Source organism: Ischnura elegans, chromosome 2 (assembly GCF_921293095.1).
Source record: "Ischnura elegans chromosome 2, ioIscEleg1.1, whole genome shotgun sequence".
Lineage (NCBI taxonomy): Eukaryota > Metazoa > Arthropoda > Insecta > Odonata > Coenagrionidae > Ischnura > Ischnura elegans.
The window spans coordinates 39,129,813-39,149,424 of NC_060247.1; the positions used below are offsets into that span (position 1 = coordinate 39,129,813).

At 36.5% G+C, this 19,612-nt stretch overlaps 1 protein-coding gene across 1 annotated transcript in view; it reads right to left on the reverse strand.

Moving 5' to 3' along the window:
• LOC124174039 (rap1 GTPase-activating protein 2-like) overlaps nucleotides 1-15,857 on the reverse strand; it is a 39,054-nt gene extending 23,197 nt beyond the window's left edge. Inside the window, exons 1-3 of the mRNA XM_046553178.1 lie at nucleotides 15,725-15,857; nucleotides 13,133-13,294; nucleotides 1,167-1,411 (exon numbers count right to left, since the gene is read on the reverse strand). Coding sequence (XP_046409134.1) covers nucleotides 1,167-1,411; nucleotides 13,133-13,294; nucleotides 15,725-15,775 — 458 coding nt within the window. The 5' untranslated portion in view covers nucleotides 15,776-15,857. The remainder of the gene's footprint in view (nucleotides 1-1,166; nucleotides 1,412-13,132; nucleotides 13,295-15,724) is intronic.
• Between the last annotated feature and the right edge of the window lie 3,755 nt (nucleotides 15,858-19,612).

Genomic DNA, 19,612 nt, shown 5'->3' on the forward strand with positions numbered 1-19,612 from the left:
GCAGAGAGATTCATTTGCGATACCGTCTCCGGCGTTACCATTTTCCCAGGCATCTGGGAATTTCAGCTGTGAAATTGTGATGGAGAGACGATTTTCGGTACCAATCGTCTTTTTACATTTTTTATCTAGCTATTGGGGCAGACCAAGGGCATACCCAGGATCAAAACTATGGGGGGGGGGGCAAGCCTTGGTTGTTCAAATTGCAGGTAAGATTTAAGGATGGAAAAGGTGAATGAAATCAACGTTTTAAGGAAACTAACAGTTTTTTAAATTAATTTTTAAAATTATTTGCTTTAAAAATATTATTTTCCTTAAAAAAATTTGTGATTTTTGCTTCTGGTGGGGGGGGGGGGCAGCTGCCCTCTCCTGCCCCTCGCTGGGTACGCCTCGCTGGGGTAAGTTGATGTGGCACCAACCCACCATATTGCGCTAAGGATTTTACTCTGTTCCTTTTCGGTGAATAGTGGATAGTTTTAAGTAAATAGAAGGGAAAATAACTTTTTCTTCCTTTTGTGCCATTCAATAAATTTATCACATTAAAATTTTTATATGTTTCCTGCGCAATTAAATTTAAAAATACATGTTGCAGTGAATGGGAAAATAATACGAATAAAGCTTTACGGCAACCTGGTTGCGAAGTGAGTATTAGTTTCGTGAATTTTTTTTTAAATAAATATTAAAATTTCTTGAAATATTCGTGGTATGACGTGGCAAGGTTGGAAAGCATTTTCATTTTGAAAGAAGCTTAGGGAATTGCATTAATTTCTCCTATATTTGTAATTTAATAAGCGAATAAACATGCCTTGTGGACTGTGCATAAAAAATACCGATGGCCATATCATCATAGATCAAAATTAAATGCAAGGCAACGATAACAGCGCCAGTGTTATAATTTAACTGCGAATAGACAAAAATTTGGGGAGAAAGTTACTGGAATTTTAAGGACTAAAGGAAAACTGTTAAATTTATGATTAATAGTTATATTATATGAAGTAATAACTAGTAATATTCGCAAAAAATGCTTAAAAATGTCGTTTTTGCCCTCTATAATTATTTATTGTTCATTTCCCTCTTCTATGATAAATGTTTCTTTAATAAAATTTAACTATGCACATCTGATAACAAAGGTTATGTTATGAAACCGCCGCCAGGCCATTTGCGCTCACCTGTACGGCTTGGGTATTTGGCCCGTTTCTGCGTGGTTCTGCAGGTTGGCGACGATGTCTTCGAGCATCTGGCTGCGCGTCCTCTCTTGCATGCGGGCGAACTTGGGCGCCGAGTATGAAGCGCGTTCGCCGTTCACCACCTTGGTCAGCAGCCACTCCCGGAACATTGGGCCTTTGTCGAAGACTGACTGCTCCCAGAGGTAGGGCTTATACGCTCCCACCTCATCTCTCGTCACCACAGAAACCTGTGGGCAAATTAAAAGGAAAACCGTGAATGGATGAAACAGACATACAAAAAAGGGAAAGTTTGTAAAAGGCTTCTGGAAGGTGTTATCGTGAAATGATAGCAAATGGATTTTTGTTCAGCGTCAATTAGGCCTAAATTTTCAAGACATTATGCACAAAAAGTACTTGTCAAACGCCTAGATCTACGCAACCCACGATAAAAATAAACAATGAAATACTTGCAGGAAAGGCTTATTGTTAGTGCTAAAAAGCAAACTTATAGAGCCATTTGGTAATATATACTTGCGCCTTCTGAATTCCTCCTGGAAACCACCTCCTGAAATCCTGAGTTAGTTAATGTGGCGTATTTCAAAACTTCCACGTGAACGGCGGTGAAGTACACATTAATTTTCAATGAGAAATAATGATACTTATCGGATATCAAAGGACAGACTTTTGGATTTCAAGGCCACTGGGATGAACACTAAGTAATCCAGGTGCCGTAATTGTCCAAATAATTTTTCAGCAAGTGGAAAACCAAAGTTTTGTGGCTCGATTTCCGATACAAAGAAATGTTTTGCCCTAGCAATTAATTTGAGACTAGGCAATGATGGAAGCCTCCACTATGGCAAGTACCTTTATGTCGTACAGTATGCTATCATACTGTGATGCTATGCTAGTATACTATGCTTTCATACTACTTCCGGATGAAATGAATCCGGAGACCTACCATAGAACTGATTATAAATACGTTCATGACCTATAAGAGACATTACTTGGGTGAATTTATAAAAACCTGCAAGAAATGAGAGGTCTTCTCAAACTTGTTCAAAGGGGGCTCCAAAGGGAAGTTAAGTTTTTAATGGAAATTTAAAGTTAAATTACATTAATATTAATAATATTAACTATAAATTTTCAGTGTTAGACTATCGCCTGCTGGTAACTGAAGCACTAAGGTACAAAATTACGGAAAAATATCATAAATTAGATATTATGCCAATAATTTATAGCATTAGAAACAAATTCCGTATTTTCGATAATGTAAGAGCTTTCAGAAAAAAATCATGTCATTAAAAGCATTGGAAATAGAAAATTGATTGGAAAGTTTCGCTCTTATCCTATTCATTCCTATTAACTTTAATTCACTCACTCTTGTCTCTCGAATAGTCGGAGAAAAGAGAATTTCAATATAAACCCTGAGAGGAAAACAGGACAATTTAATGGGATATTAAATGAAACGTAATCTTTTGATGAGAGTAATCATTAAAGACGATAAAACGTTGATAATGACGAAAGGAAGGCCGTGGAACACAGAAAATTAACTGGTAACGATGGATGTTGAAGAGGAAAATTGTGAAAGGAGTGAAATATTAGCTAATGGAAGAATAGAGTGCGGATATGCGTCAAACCAATCTTAAGGTTGACGACGTTGATAATAAACCATAAAGAAAGAAAGAAAGAGTCATGATAAAATTAACATGTTTTAGTGATTTTCCTTGTCCATCTTTGCCGAGAATATGACTTATTGTAAGCCTTTTTAAGTTAGTTTGTATTTATAATCCATAGATTACTGAACATATTTCAAGCATGATTGACTGAAAGAGAATGTAGCTTTTAATAAGGATGATACTGATAAATGAAACTCGAGAAACTTGTAATTAATGGCTACATAAAAATGTGTTGAAAACATAATTATAAAAGAAATTATTATCCAATTTGAAACGATAATGTAGGAACACAACATTAAGAGATAGTATAATTAAGAGCAGAGTCTTGTGATAACCATCACAAGATTTTGGTATTAATGGGTAAAGACAATACGATGCTAATTACTCCAATATCAAGTGTGTGTTATTTTAATTGATTTTTATAGCGCTTTTGTCGAGCGTAAGAAATTCTTGAAAAGTTTCGGATATAATAACCAAGCTAAAGAGCTGAAAGATTCAGATAAAATAAGCGAGCATCCACCAGCTGAAGAGCTGACGAACTTTAAAACATTTCCTAGGTACAAATCAAAGAGGAATTGGCCAAATGAATGCAGTGAAAATGTAATATTCTCAATTACACCAAAACAAGGTTTTGTGGGAGCCCAGACTTAGTAAAAAAATATAGCGTTTGATAGCCATTAATTGCCCACCATCACCCACATCACGAAACCGGGCCACTTTCAATCGATCTCCCTGTGTGATTAAATTTTTCTTTTCGTCAAACGCAACACGAGAGTTCCACGAGAGAGAATATAATTTTTTCCCCTGAACAGCCTCTGGTGGCCATCAATCTAGCTTCCAACGTGCTTGAAAATAGTTACGAGGGGGAAACTCCATTAGGGACAAAGTTATGATGGGTGAGGTGGACGGTTGAGCTTAAGGGGTGAAGCGACAGAATGGGCAGAAGTGAGAGAAAGTTGAAATAGGGGGCGGGGGTAGACATGTTGACTGTCTCAGGGTTGGAGAGAGGGAAAACACTCCCTCTCTTTTGGGAAGATAATTGGTTGTCGAGAGTTTTCGAGGCTGATGGCTAGGGAGGGGGAGGGAGAAAGATGGCCTCGGAGGCGGAAGAAGGACCGAGAGCATCAGATACCTCAGGCGTAGGAAGTAGCAGTAAGAGCTAGGGGTTGGGGAAATACAAAGAATTGTGGGGGTTGCGTTTAAGGCTGCGAAGGGAAGGAATGAATGTTGAGAACGGGAGTTGGCGGAGTCGGAGAAATACGAGGTGAGAATGGAATATCCTTGAGAGACCCTGGAACATTAAGAGGGGAACCTGAATAAATGGGAAATGTGAATTGTCAAGAAGGTAATAGCACTGAGTTCATATTTAATTTACGTACCCGTTTATTATTTGTCTCGGGGGGTGAACCACCTCAGCTCAAAGTGCTGCTGCAGAATACCGTATCTTTCATATTCGAAACTCAGCCTAAGTTATGGCTTACTTAATTTTTCCAGTATGTTAAGGAGTAATGATAAATTTATACTACTTGAAATAGATATTTAATCGTTGGCATTCAAGAAAAAAACACTTAAACCTGTTATTTTATCGTAGGTTTTCAACGCAATTTCACGTAGTTTCACTAAAAAAATATTTTGAAATAAATTATTTGCAAATTTATTATTAAATTAAAACTGAACGGACGAAGTTTTTATGAATAAGAAGTTACATTTTTGAAAATTAAACTAGTAATGATGGATTTTTAAGAGAAAAGTTGTGAAAGGAGAAAAATATTAGCTAATGGGAGAATGAAGTGCGGAGATAGTGAAACCAATCTCAAGATTGACGACGTTGGTCTTTAACTTTAAAGAAAGGAAGAGTCATGATAAAATTAAGATATATTAGAGAGTTCCTTTCTCCGTCTTTGCGGAGAATATGATTTATTTTCTAGCCTCTGTTGCTAGTTAGTCTCCCTTGCATACAATCTGCAAGTATTTTATGATTCCACAGGTTACTGAAAAAATACCTCAAATATGCTTAGTGGAAGTAAGATTTTCTGAGCATTTCCATAAAAATAATAGGAGTCCACTTACCACTCTTACTTTTCGAGCTCTGCCTGCTTCGCGGGGTAAAGAGTCTAAAATGGGGGAAAAGTCAAAAAAGAATGTTCGTTGCAAAATTGCCGCATGAGTAATGATTATATACAAAGTGCTCATTCTGAAGTTTGGAGAAGTTTCTTGTTCCTGAATTGGCCTTTGGCAATGAGAAAAGTTGTTCAGATATCCTAACCAGTGGTAAAAGAAAGATTATTCTCAAACATTCCCTAGTTTATTTTTTATCTAACTTGATTGATTACCATTACCTCAACAAACCTCAGATTGAATAGTCGCCAAATATACTGGTGACTGGGATTGACTTAATTAAACCTTATCGTAAACACTGAATATAAATTGTTGCTTTTGAGAGCCTCAAACGCCTCTGGTGGGAAGTGCAGGAATTAGGAAGGGTGAGAAGTATTGGGGAATGCGATTAAGGATTTGAGGGAATAAATTTTGAGAATGGGGTTGAACGAAGGTCAGAGAAATTAGAGGTTAGAATTTAAAGATGCCATGAGAGACATGGAAATGTTCAGAGAGGTAAACTGATTAAATAAAATGTGTGAATTTTCATAAAATACTTGGAAAAGACCTCATCCTGAAGATGAAAATAGTTTCTTGTTTCGTAAGTGGCCATTGTCATACCTGTGTCTTAGTGTGGGGTGAGCTCTAACCGCATCTATCCAAACCAATCTTTGTGAATTAGCACTGAGATAATATATTTGTGGCATCTCTTATTGAAATGAATTCATCACAATGACGTTCGTATACGAATGCATAAAGAAAGTGAATTGATGCAAAAACAAAAATTTCGGCTTGGTCTACATGAATTAAGCGTCATCTTCAGGAAAATAAACTCAGGCTGTTGGAAACCTTAAAGAACTCTGGAAGAATAACCAGGAAATATGAGCGAAACGTGAGCAAAAAATAATACGGGGTTACGTGCAAGGCTGTGAAGTGAATGAATGTTGATCAGGAATGGAAGGTTTAGTGAAGGTGGGAAATAGAAGGCGAGAATTCATTATCCTTAAGAAACAATATTCAGATGATAGAAAAACTGACTAAAAATGCGAATCACCAGTGAAGTAGTTGTATAAAACTTCTCTCCCAAAAACCCTTAAATTATCTACAGTTTGTCAAAAGGAAAAATTGTGTAGCGGGAAAAATGCAAGAATCTTTAAGCTCATCAACAAGCAGAAAAATTACGCTACAAAATCGTTTTAACTGGAATATAGTAAGAATGTTGGATGACGCGAATTTAAAGTGAGCATAAAATGGTGATGAAATTATGTAATAATACTCATAAACACCAAAAGAAATAAAATACCTTTATTTAATGAAATGGAAATCGCCTAATTGAATATCATACTTGGATATCAATGCTATAGATTCCGGCTATAATTGTACCATTTATTGATAAAAATTTGCTTATTCGTGGGAAATGCATGCTGAAAATAAATAACTCCCAAATATGGGTAAATCATGAGAATTTACTTACTTAACTTATTTAATGAATTATAATGATCTGAAACTAAAGACGATCAATAAAAAATGTCTCTCAAGTGAGTTTCCTGAGGTGATAACGTGTAAACTTCATCAATGTTAATGGTCTAAAAATGGTAAATTATGGTTGCTTACCTGAGTATTTTAAGCTAATCACCGGCAATAAAATAAACAATATAATACGGAAAAATGAACCTGCGAAAATATATTATTTATTATTGAATATTTATCATTATTTGATGACCCACATTAGAAATATTGAACAGATTCTCTTTGCTCGAGTTCGAGAGGCAATATTTCATCGAAAACGTTCTTTTAAAAAGTTATACGTATAACGCTTAATATTTAGCGAAGAATTTAATTTAGCAAAGTGCATGATTTTATGAGAGCTTGATGCAATCAAACCGATGGAAATTTGATGTTTTTAGGAATTCAATGCACACACGCATTACCTGCAATTTAACGAAAAGATTTCCCATCAAAGCTCGAAATTGGATTTGATTTTCATTTATGCTTTGAATACTAAAGCCTATACCATGTTTAGAATGATATTTTCACCTCGCGAGCAATAAAAATCACCCTGTCACGATGAAAATATGAGAAAAAAAAGAAAATACTCGCAGAAAGCAGCAAGGAGAAGGGAGACCCACGTGTCGTTCGTAGAAGAATGAGAGTATTGGGCAAAAAAAGGATTTCCCTCACACGAAGCGAAGGTTTGACATCGGCAAATGCGAGCCATTCAACCGAAAATAAAAACGATTCTCCGCCCTCTACGCGCGCTCGTCAACCTATTCTGCATCATCAGTTGGCCGAATCGCTTCCTTTCGATTGATAAAAGGGTTCGGTCGTTTGCAAACTGGTCGCAGGTGGAAATTGGTGCTGTGACGACGACGGACCGTATTAACTTTGTGCTGGGGGTGCTGACCGTTGCGTCGCGGTGCGGGGTAGCGAAAGGAAATGGCGAGGGAGATAGATAGATAAATGGGACGAAAGAGGAAAGCATGTACGGGAAGGGGAATAGAGGGAAAGAGTTTACTCAATGTCCCAGAGAAAAAAGAGTGAGCGATTTCTGGGGTCGTCACGCACCGAATGTGATGCCAAGCGAGAAAGCGAATTCTCGCAGCGATTCCAGAAAAATGCCCAAAATGATTGTTCCGTTTCTCGCTTACACCAACTAAGAGCTATGCAAGTCCGCACATAAATAATGGATCTTTGAAGCCATTCTGGTGGTCTGTCTTTTTATATAATCAGTGCCTCTGTATAAATGATTGAATAACTTCTCAACAGTTGAGAATTAGTTAACGAGGTTTTTTCAAGGCATGCCTTTACTATGAGTTCTATCTGCTATACAAAACTTGGGGGAATAGGGCGAAAATTGTGACATTCAGGGGGTTTCACCTCTTTCGGATAATGTCTGACTACAAGCTCTTTTACGTCGATGTAGTTGACGTACTGATGGGGATGCGTTGGAAGGCATGTAACTAGGGTATTTTGTATTTGTATTTGAGGATGGCGGTTTGTGGTAAAAGAAGGAAGATTACTGTTTTGGAAAATAATCCGTCGTGCTTCGAAAATGAAGTAAATGTTGTTAATATAATAGTAAAACGTGATCTACGTTACATTTTCCCCTCTACTTGTATGATTAAATCTTTGCTGTAAAACTCAATAAAAGCGTAGCTTTAGGCTATATATGAAATAAGAGATAATTATTTTTTTCCAAAATTAACTTAGATAAAAATAAAAAGTCCTTCTTTTAATAACTAAAAATACTAGTAATAACGGTAATAATTTAACGGTATTTTAACCAAGCTCAAGTGTAATATTTGATGTTATTGAATAGCAATACTAAGAAGCAATTAATAACAAGAAGAAGCAAAACTGAAACGCCATCGAGCATGATTAATAAAACCACTGTTAAAAATAGGGTGATTATACATGACCAATTTTAAAATTATCCATACAATGGCTTGTAAGATATAAATAATCCCGAATGTGATTCCCTAAAATTCCCCCTGAAATGTCGCGTCATTGCGGTAAAGTCACTCCATGACGACCACTACACTACCGGTACATATACAAGTGGAGTGAAATGTTCCTTCAACCTTTAGTGGGCTAAGCCCGTAAACATTAGCCGGGTAATTGGTTTAAGAAAAGGATTGGGCCGGAAAATGCAAAGAAGTGATTTAAATACGAGAATTCGAGAACAAAAGGTTATGAAAAAGGGAAGAAATCGTAAATTAAGAAAAAAAGACCCAAAATCTTTCTCACTCAGTCACATAATTGCTCTGAAGAACAATAATCCGCGGTGGTTTCAGGAACATACGCGGTTAGGTTTCACCAAACTGCTTCACGGCCGAACTTTCATTAATTGATTTGCGTGAGCTGATTGGGAAAGGGATAGTGTTTTTGTCATGATTTTCCCCTAACCCTATCTAATTCAGAGCTGCTTCTGGGAGAAATTAATTTTCAAGATTTCTCATTTTTTAAATGCAAAAATTTTCTACTCAATCATAATTACTGTGGCAGCTACATACTTCGCCATAACACTTTACGGTACAAAAAAACACGCAGTTTAAATCTTTCCTGAATAGAGCTGAAAGTTTATACATTTTGAATGCTACTTATTGTTGGCAGCAAGATTGGGTTTTAATGGGTTGAACAATCACCTTTCATCGGTATTTTGGCCTCTCTCACCATTTGTCCCCTATTTCTCCCCCTCGCCTGCAGCGCACGTTTTTCACTGTTGATTTCTCACTCTCGGCCTTCCTGAAATGTGAGTGAGTGCTTTCCCCTCCGATGCGACCGAAAGGACTGATGACCGCATTATTTCCCCCCCGGGATCGCCCCATGCTAACATGATTCAATGCTCTTTAGCGGATGGAATCTGGCGAGACATCCGGCACATGTATCCCCGTGATATCAATCATGTGAACAACCAGGAAAGTAGATGGCAGTTTATATCCCTTCACCGAACAGAGGTTGCGAATGCTCTTTGGCGTATGAATATGTGTATCCTTTTTTCACTTCATTCCTCTCTTCAATTTAAAGGAAAATGTGGTCTCGAGAAGTTTCACGGCTTTTATTTCTAGTTTGAGACTAAAGGAAAAAGGTTACTATACCTACTTAGGCTTTTATTTTGGGTCCATTTCAGGTTAAGTTGGGCGTCATACCAACGACCTCGGATTAGTTTTCTAGTTTCCTCAAAGGTTACTTAAATGCTAAGTAAAAGCATTCTTTACAGCTGAAGAGCTGCTGATTTAATAATGGCTAAATATTGACTGAGTTACAGTACTTACTGCTTGTTTCCTATGTAAAACCTATAAAAAAATGCCTATGAAAAAATTTCCTCTTTTGTGATTTAGTGAAAAAAAATTTTTTTATCGTTGGACCTCGAATATTCTTCATTTCTTGTACTGGCTAAAATAAAAGCGGTAAAGAATACCTACCAAATTTTCTTTTCAAGATAACTATCTTTCAAGGTGGATTATTCTTCGCATGGATGTAATATCTGAAAAAAACCACATATGCTGCCCTCAAAGGCTCTCGTGTAATATTTGATTTTATTGAATAGCGAGCGATACTTTTCACAGCTCGATTAATTTAATAGCCGGAAAAATAAAACAAAATATCTTCGGAATCATCACACGAGTAAAAAAATCATATTACGCACTGTAAATTCAACGATAACTTTGAAACGCCATGGCACAATGTCTAAGCATGACTAAGCACTATAACTCAGTCAATATTCAGCTATTATTTAATCAGCAGCTCGTTAGCTGTAAATAATACATACCTGAGGACAGCGTTTAATTAGTTGTCAAATCTCAGTTCATGTGCACCTTAGGAAAGAACTTTTACGAATATATTTTGAATAGACCATAGAATGTTAGGCTAATGATCCGAGGATCCCTGATGCGAAACGTAGGTGAAGCTTACGGATATCCTCGTAACCTTATCCTCGATAAACTAGGAGAACGAACTTGCCCTCCTTTCTTGACCGTGTGAAAGTCACTTTCCTGTGGCTTAGTTTGTGACGAGCACGACTCTTACTTATATTAGCGTGATAATTTGAATAACTGGGAAACAACCTAAATGGGTGTTTTCTCTAGAGGCAAGGGGTGTTGTCAGTTTGTGCAGCACACGAAGATCAAAATCAAGAAGGAGCAAATAAAGATGGAAGATTTTAGCTGCGAAAGCGGTAGCATCTACATCTTACGCGAGCATTTGCACATATGTAATGCTTAAAGTATCCGAAAAAGCAGGGATAGATTAGAGTGGCCTCTCTTGTTGAGAGAGCTGAGTTTGACTTGTGACGTCAGTATTGGTACAACATGCCTAAGTATTGTTCTATAAGAAGGGGAGCTCCTCGGAAGCCTGTGGAGAAAATAATAAAGGATTGTACTGTGTTGAAGGCTAATCATTCTGGAGCTGTTAACGTGTGGGTTGCTGATACCCTTGGAACTCTATTTGGATTTAAGTTTACCTTTGCTGTTGGTAACGACCATAATGCACAAGGTTCTTATTGGCTCACTATTTTCAAGGATTCCTAATAATGTTACAATGAATATTGGTGGCTTGGAGAGTTTTCCAACATCTGATGTTTTGTGTTTTAAAACTATTCAAATTAATAATTTCCAATCTTATCAGAAGGAGCATTGTACTACTGTTTCTTTGAATGTGTTAACATCTAAAAGGTGTATGAGGCTTAAACCTGAAGATCGTTTAATTGTATTTTGTAAAAGCAATTTGACCCCAGATACTGCTTCCATTGGTGTGTTTGGTGATGTACAATTTTATGTTAAAGGTTAATAAATAATGTATGACATTATATCATTGTTTCATTTCCATGCGCATAGCGTGTTGTCTTTTGTTATTGCGCCCAGCGCCATCTTGGATTCTCTTATTATTTATCTAAATAACAGGAAAATAGAAAATGAGCATTCACTATCGTAAAATGCAAAAATTATTAAGAAAATGCTTAAATTATTCCAAAATCTAGAAAACCTATATCCTCTTCGTTGCTTAAAATGTAAGTTTTCAATATGGTTGAACTCAAAAAAATCATGTTGGAAAAGTAACCATTGTGTTATTTAAACTCTCTGTAGTACCTCCCTCACATGAAATTTTCAGCAATGCATAGATGAAGCGAAAGGATAAAAAAAAGGAACACGCGCAGTGAAATCTAAAGAATTATTGAACAGCGCGACGCGCGGAGAGAAATCACTTTTTAACTTTTCGGGGATAAAACGCAAGTGGTGGAAAAATATTTTCTGAAAAATAAAACTTTCCCGTTATCACTCTTCTGAAAAATTGACTCGCTTGCGCCATGACCTCTTAGAGACCCCTCCAAAATTTTGCATTCCGGTACGCCATTGATCCTACATTTTTAACATCGATGAATTAGTGACGAATGCCGGAATAAATCAAACTTTTCACTATTGCTGCAGTTTCGAGCCATGCTTTGCCATGCAGAAGAGTATAGAGCCATCATGTACACAATCGCCAACTAATGATTTGGGCTTTCTCTTTCTCGGAAAAAGGTGAACTAGTAAAAAATGAAGGCTAAATGAAGTTAATGGTGAACGCCTTCAATTGGTAGAAATTTGGCATCATGGAAATTAGATTTTTTCTTCAAAGAGGAGTGAAGAAAGGGATTTTGCTCTAATTCAAAATTATTGTGCGAATAATAAAATTGGTTTCGCGTTCACGAATCTTGAGTTTGAGACAATGAAAAGAAATATCGTGTGAAGTAGAAATCATTTAAGAAATTTGCACCTCTTTTAACCCTGAAATACGTGATCGCTCATGTGTAAGCGCTATATTGCAGTCTGCCTTGAATTCCATCGACAATAAAAAAGACGGTAAGTACGTACGTGGATGAATTAAGGGGAGGCCAACACTTTTGCCTCGAAGAAAATATTTGATTCCGTATTTTTGGGATCACTTTCAACACACACAGCATAATACATTAGGTAGTTATTCCACTCCGAATTATCCATCTCTCTCCCTGAAATTGGTCTTCTTTAAGGGACCATTCGTTAGCATTAGCAATCAATTGGGGAAAAAGTATTATTATTATGAATATCGTTTAATGTTTGCTAGATATATTTTTTTTAATTTTCGTATATATACCGAGATTATCCTCTGTGTAAACTTTACGGAATCACCCGCAACGCAAAAACTGGGCCAAACTTCCGCAGAGAAAAACTCATTCGCCATTACCGGGGTTCAAACTCAGATCTCCGGATTTCCGGGTTCGACTCCCGGCGAAGGCGAATGATTTTTAAAATTTATTTTATGATACGCTTCGTTTCTCAACCAACTTCCGTAAGTCCAAGTTTTAACATGGAATTGACAGTGGACAATGGAAAAAATCATAATTGTACCCTCAAACAGCAATGCATGAAATATATGACTGCGGGCACTCCAGAATATTTTTCTGGGGGGAGAGCACAAGGGCCTGACAGGCAACCTGTTTTCTTATATTTATGATTTAAAGCAACACACGGCAATTTCTATGCGAAATATTCTCTTTATTTTAATATGAAAGTTATTAATATGAAATTAAATAATTAAGGGTCCGTTATGTACAAAAGAAAATGAACCTAATGATAACCGTATAAAAACTCTTGTCTATTTTTTAAGCGTCTGGGGGAGGGGTACGTGGCTCCGTGCCCCCCTGAATCCGCCTATAACTGCAGGTGTATCTTCGCTCACCTCGTATCTGGTGGGTTTTCTTCGGATCCTCGGGCTCGTCCGGACCAGGATGAACGTGTGCAGAAAGTGGCTCTTGATGCAGGCGGGCGAGAAGGCCGTGTTGTCCGCCTCGAGGAACACCACGCAGACGATATCGTTGCCGATATGTCTCTTCCTCTGGAGCTGCAGCCCAAGCGATTAAGAGGAGAAAAAAAAAGAGATTAAGGAACTGAAAAATAAGATGAATCATGCGGAAATTTGGCAAGAGGAAAAAGTTTCCTCAGTCGGGGACCCCCTTGGAGTTTTACTGCCAAGAGACTCTAATAAGCTTCTTCAACACAACTTTTCTTAAATAGCAAACCTTGAAAAACAGCTAAATTTGAGACTTTTATGACGGGGTTTTCTACAATGTATAAAGGACAATCACTCACATCAATTCCCTATATGCAGGCGGGAATTGAACCCGAGACCTATCGGGTTGACATCAGGAACATTACCCCGCCGCCGCCTAAGCCGGCGAAGGAAATTCCTTCACCGGTTTAGGAACGTAAGTTTCTTCGTTTAGTTGCAAACCCGTTAGTTGCAAATTTGCTTGATGTCCCGATTTAAATCCATTCCACACTCAATGCGTTTTAACGAACGATAACTGTTTTAGAACGAAGGATGGATAACTTTTTTCCATTTCACTTTTCTCAAAACGTATCATAAAAAGTACAGCTTCAATCATTAGCTCTTTATAGTTAATTCTCAGTATACCAAAAGTAGCCAAACAAGTAACAATATCAGCCTTTTTCATTTTCATGTTGACTAAATGGAAGTAATTAAAACAGAAACAATGATAATCTTGAGTTATGGACTTGGTTTGGATTTTTGACGATGGTGGGTTTTAAATAAAAATATTAAAAAAAAATAATGGGGTTCTGTTCTGCCGCTTTATTCAACGTAAAAGAAACAAACCATCTTACACCATCTCTACTCTAGTTTAATTGAGTGTTCTGCGGCAATAGGTCTCTCAAAGAAGAAGACGTTCTCAATATGTTTTGGGGTTAAAATTGAAAAGCCTTCAATTTTATTGGATACAAAACTTATATGTTAAGTTTATGAAAGGGTTTTGTGCAGACTTATAAACTGCAAGTTTGATTGATTTCAACATTAAAATCAATTTAAAACTCGTGAAATGGATCATAAGCAATCAAAGCAAATATAACTGATGGTGAATGACTTCAAACGGATAAATGAAAATATTTAATTTCACTTTGTTTAAAACGGCTGAAAGCGTTAGTGACTTCTCAAGCACGTAGTGTTGTACAAATGCTTATTTGCTCTTGGAATTATATGTCGATATGTCACTAATGGCTTTTTAACTTAAAAATAATGAAAATTGATGGTAATTTAATGTCCCTGAATCGATAATTTATTTCTGAGGCTTTGAAAGCTTACACCTTAACACATATATTTAAATATTTTTAACCCAATTTGTGTAAAATTTTATTGCATTAATTGGATGTATAGCATTTTCTTCCTAGGAATAAAATTGCAGATGGTGTTGGAGTCATTTGATTTGAATCGAACACAGACATGCTTCAAAATGATTGATTCAAGTATCTTATATAACCCATCTACAAAGTAATCCATTATTTAATAATTTTACCACAATATTAAGCCTTTTTTGGAATTTTTGGCTAGCATGGCGCTTGAATATTACATGTTTAACGCATTGAAAGTTAATATTATCAAGTAATGCAACTAAAATTTGATCATATGGATTACATCAGCAATAAGTATCCTCCCTGAGATATAGACGTGCAATGTTCGGAAAATTATGTGGGCTCAACCGCAGAGATTTTGTGGATTAGCTAAGTGACGCTCTTGATTGACGGGACCCATAAATTGCATTGAGGATTAAGGCATTGAAAAGGACGCTACGCCTGATGTTACTCCGAGCATATATGACATAAAAGTATCAATTACGACTTTAGCCTACAGATAATGATCAATGCCATGAATTAATTTCCCTAGCCACTCTCAAAAATACGGTCTGCTTTGCACATATCCCTGAGTTTATATGAAATCCCGAGGTTCAAAAAGATAGGAATGTAATGAAAAAATTAGATTTCAGGTACAGGACAATAATAACGTATAGATACAATGAATATTAGTAATAGATGTAACCAACTGTTCGACATAGACTCTTTTTATTTCTTTATTTCTTAATGAACTCGAGAATGTTTTAAAATGATCTATATATGCATAAGAGAGGATGTCTGTTTGTTTGTCCGCCATGCGTTTCTATGCGGCTGCAAGGATTGTAATTTAAGTTAGAAAACTGGTGTATCTTATGCCCCCAAACTCTTTTGTGCTACTTTTGATTGCGTTTGACACGTTTTCTCATTACCGTGCGTTACGTCATGTAGTATAACTTCTGCTGTTGTATATCTTGCCGGATCGGCTCACTTTTTGACACGCTCAAGAAGAAAACATAAAAATCCTATGAAATCCAAGTTCCAAGTTTCCCCCTTCTTTGGGTACTATCCTTCGCTAGCAACGCCGGCTGGCCTGCTTGTATTTCATAAAAACCTGGGAACTAAACTGAAATGGTCAAGGGATATTTACCTTCTGAGGATCATGCTTTTCATAAGGCAGCTGTGTGGAAACGTGGAACATTATTTCAATTCCTCTCCAATTAGTGTAGACAGAGTAAAGTCCCGTGAGGTCATGCACCGTGTCCAGTCCTCCTTTGTACTTATCAAAACCTAGAACGAGAGAAAAAATCTTATATAAATTACTTTGAATGGCTGTGCCAAATGATGTGACGCATGTCATTTTCATGTGAACTTTATCTTGCATTCATTATTGATGAAAAGTTCAATAATGAACTGTCCCGTGGATATTCATGATACAGACACCGTATAGTAACCAATCCTATTTTATCCTAACTTATCCTATTTTAAGAATAAAAATGGCACTACAACCACATTAAGAAGCTTAAATATTATTATAAATATTTAGTTCGTAGAAAAAAATCGTTCTAGTTTCGCTGGATCGGTTAAAATTAGACTTGATCGTAATAAACAGCAGAATTAGCAACATCTCATGACACGGAGAAAGTTGTACTTCGACCTAGAAAAAAAAGTGGATTCAAATTTTAATTTTGCTTTAGCCAGAAAGAGGCATAGGTTAGAATAATTAAATATCGATCAGCGATGATCACTGCAGTTAGCTATGGAAGAAAGTTTGCGGTAATATTGCGGCAAAAGGTTTGCTATTCGAGGCTGACGGTTTTGTATGAATTTTGTAATGTGTTTTCGAGGCTTAAAATTGGGTGAAGTATTATAACACAGTAACTAATTTCTTTAAGAGCATACAAAATTCTTTTAGCAATCCGTGCAGGGTTTAGAAAAGATATTGAACATTTTGCCTAAATATGCATTTTCGTTCATTAGATAGTGTATTCTCACCTTCCAAAGAGCGTTTTCATAATGCTTGTTCTTCAGACAAATTGGGTTCCTCCATGTTCCAACTGCGAAAAACACTTGGCAATAAAACTTAAAGTAGCTTTACTATTTCACTTTCATTTTCACGCATGCACTATATAAAGTTTTTAACAGTTATTGGAACTAATGAAAACTCAGTAGATGCGACTTTAAATTTAAAATATCTCTTCAATCTTTACAAGATCACGTCACCATCTTGGCCATCCAACGTGACTTTCATCAAACATATTATTTTCACCTCATCCTCGCTAATATCCTACGCATACGCATTGTCAGCTTATAAATGGTTTTTACTTCTGAAACATAAGTGTTCTGCTTCTTATTTTTAGCTGAGAATATTACTGAGCATTATTACGTTGACAATAACGTAAGAAGAAGTTGTATGTAAGTAGGCAAGTATTTGAAGCTATTGGAAACAATATTGAACAGTGAGAAATACGAGTAACTACGGTTGGAATTGCTTGGGCGGTAATATCCTAGTAAATTACTTCACGAACTTGCAACATTGTTCAGCATGTATTTTATTTTCTTTATTATTTATTATCACATTCCCCGTAAACAGCACATGACGGCTTTTTACAACGAGGGTTTTCAATATTAACAAAGTACAACATAAACATCCATGCCCTGGATAGAGATCACCTACTCAGGCGGGATTCGAACCCACGACCTACGGTTTGGCAGGCGAGGACTTGACCCCACCGCCACCGAGGCCGGCAATGTATTGGGTCAACGTAGCAATTTTACTTATTGGAAATCTATTGGGTGTATCAGCTCAATTGCTAGGGTAGCTACCAAACTTGATTAGGGTTCTAGGACGCATATTCCTAGCACAGGTTATCTCTCTATATTCTCTCGGCTCAAAGCATTTTCTGTTTGGCTTCGTAAGCACAAACATCGGTGACATTTTTGTGGAATACGTACTTCCGAATCTTGACAACGGGCGAGATAATATTGCTCTCTATATTTATTTCCTTCACAAAATTCGCAGTCGAACTTTGCAAACAGAGCATTTTAATTCTCATTCTTTAGAAAAAAAAAATCTTCCTTTGGGGCGTTTATTTTTGATAATTACATGATTTTTTTGCAGGTCCAGAGGATTTTTAATAACTAAATTTTAATAACAGAATTGCTGCGTAATACCTACATTGCTATTTAACAAAGGCGATCTGTAAATTTTTCCAATTCAATCGAGAAGAGATCTTTCTGGAGAATGTTACTAATAGACTCTAAAAGTTAAATATGTAACACAGTTGTCTTATTACTCGAATAAAGAAATGATATCCTAATCAATACGTACTGAGTAATGGCGACCAAAGAATGAAGACAAAATCGTATTTCCCGTTGGTGTTCAATATGGAGCAAGTGATAGAGTATCCAAAATAGGGATTGCTTTTAATCTACCTTCTCGGTCGCCTTCTGTTTCAGAGTTGTCCCATCTCCTGAATTGCAAACCTCACCCCAACTCCCACCTTTCCTCTTCCCCCAGTTCCCATATCTCTAGTGATGGCAGGCCGTTTTCTCATTCAATCTCAGCGCGCATGCGCCAGAAACGGGTCAAGCCGAGAGTGGAAGATGCAGGAATAATTCATAAGTGGATGGGACGATGTGTCAGTTGTCAATTTATCGACAGCAGAGCCACAACATTGAGGACAAGGGTGTTTGCAATGCGGGGATGGAGACTGGAAGAAAATCGCCTTGCTTAAAATTTCGAAGAATACTTCAACCCATTGTATTAAACGCGATTTTTCCAAAGAATATTACCGAAGTACTTTTTCATGTTAACTTTTTTATGCAGGAAATGTCAATTTCTTGGTGATATTCAAGAAAATATTTTCTAAGATCGTTTAAAAGTCAAATAACTGAAATTTTGGAGATATTCAAAGGAGTGATGATGTTTTTTTAAAATACTATGAAAATAACGTTCATATAGCGTCAATAAAATTAATCTTTTATATCCTTTTGTTTTTTTAAGTATTGCATGAAGTATGCTAACATGAAATATCTTCCTTGCGTATAGGATGTCATAGGTAGCAAGTGTTGATACTGTTTGTAGTATTAAGGTTTTTCCACGATATGTGACGCATATCTCATACATCCAGACATTTTCTCTTATTTCCATCATATTAGGTTTCCTATTACTATATGCTAATCCCTATAATCATAGTTTATTTATTTTATTAGCATTTCTTATTTGGATCTTTGTTCATAGTACAACAAGAATATATATTACTCCTACCTCAACAAGTAATTTAATAACCTTAAATAAATGAGGAGACGAAACACCACTAATGTTTCCGGCATGATAAACCTATTCGATTTCCAGGCAATGTTGCTGGAAATTGGACCCTTAGCCATACAATTAGAAATATGATAATCTAAACCATCCCTAATCCAGCGCGACCCTTGCAGCTAATATTCATGCGCGTGACAGAATATAAATTATGAGAATTTAGAGGTATCAGGGAACAAATATTCTCCATGTATGCGCATAAAATATTGGAATTTGGGTAATTCATGCATCCCTCACTTGGATGATCGGTGAAAGACACCCAAACTGTTTTTTTTCAACTGAACCAGACCATAGATCTAGGCTAGACCTTTCTGCTATTTTTTGCAACAAGTAGTAGTTTTAGTAATTTTTCATACCACTCAAATTTGAGTCGAAAGAGCTATATGATGTGTGGGAGGAAAATTTACTCCTTAGATTTTTACAGCTTTAACTTTGATACTTTTATGTACAATAGTGTTACAATGGAGGAATAAGGAGATGAACCCTGAAAATAAAAAAAATATTCGTATTGCAGAAATCCTACTTGTTTTAAATTCAGAATTACAAATTTTAAATGTAATTTTGGATTCTTATTTGTCGTTCATTTTCATAATAACTAATGCTGACTCGTTTCTTTAATTTCTTGTTTTATTACCCGGTGTAGTGTGCAGATTCAATCAGATTCATTCCCCCATAAGCAAAGTCCTCGTTAAGCCAATTGCCCGATGGGTAGTA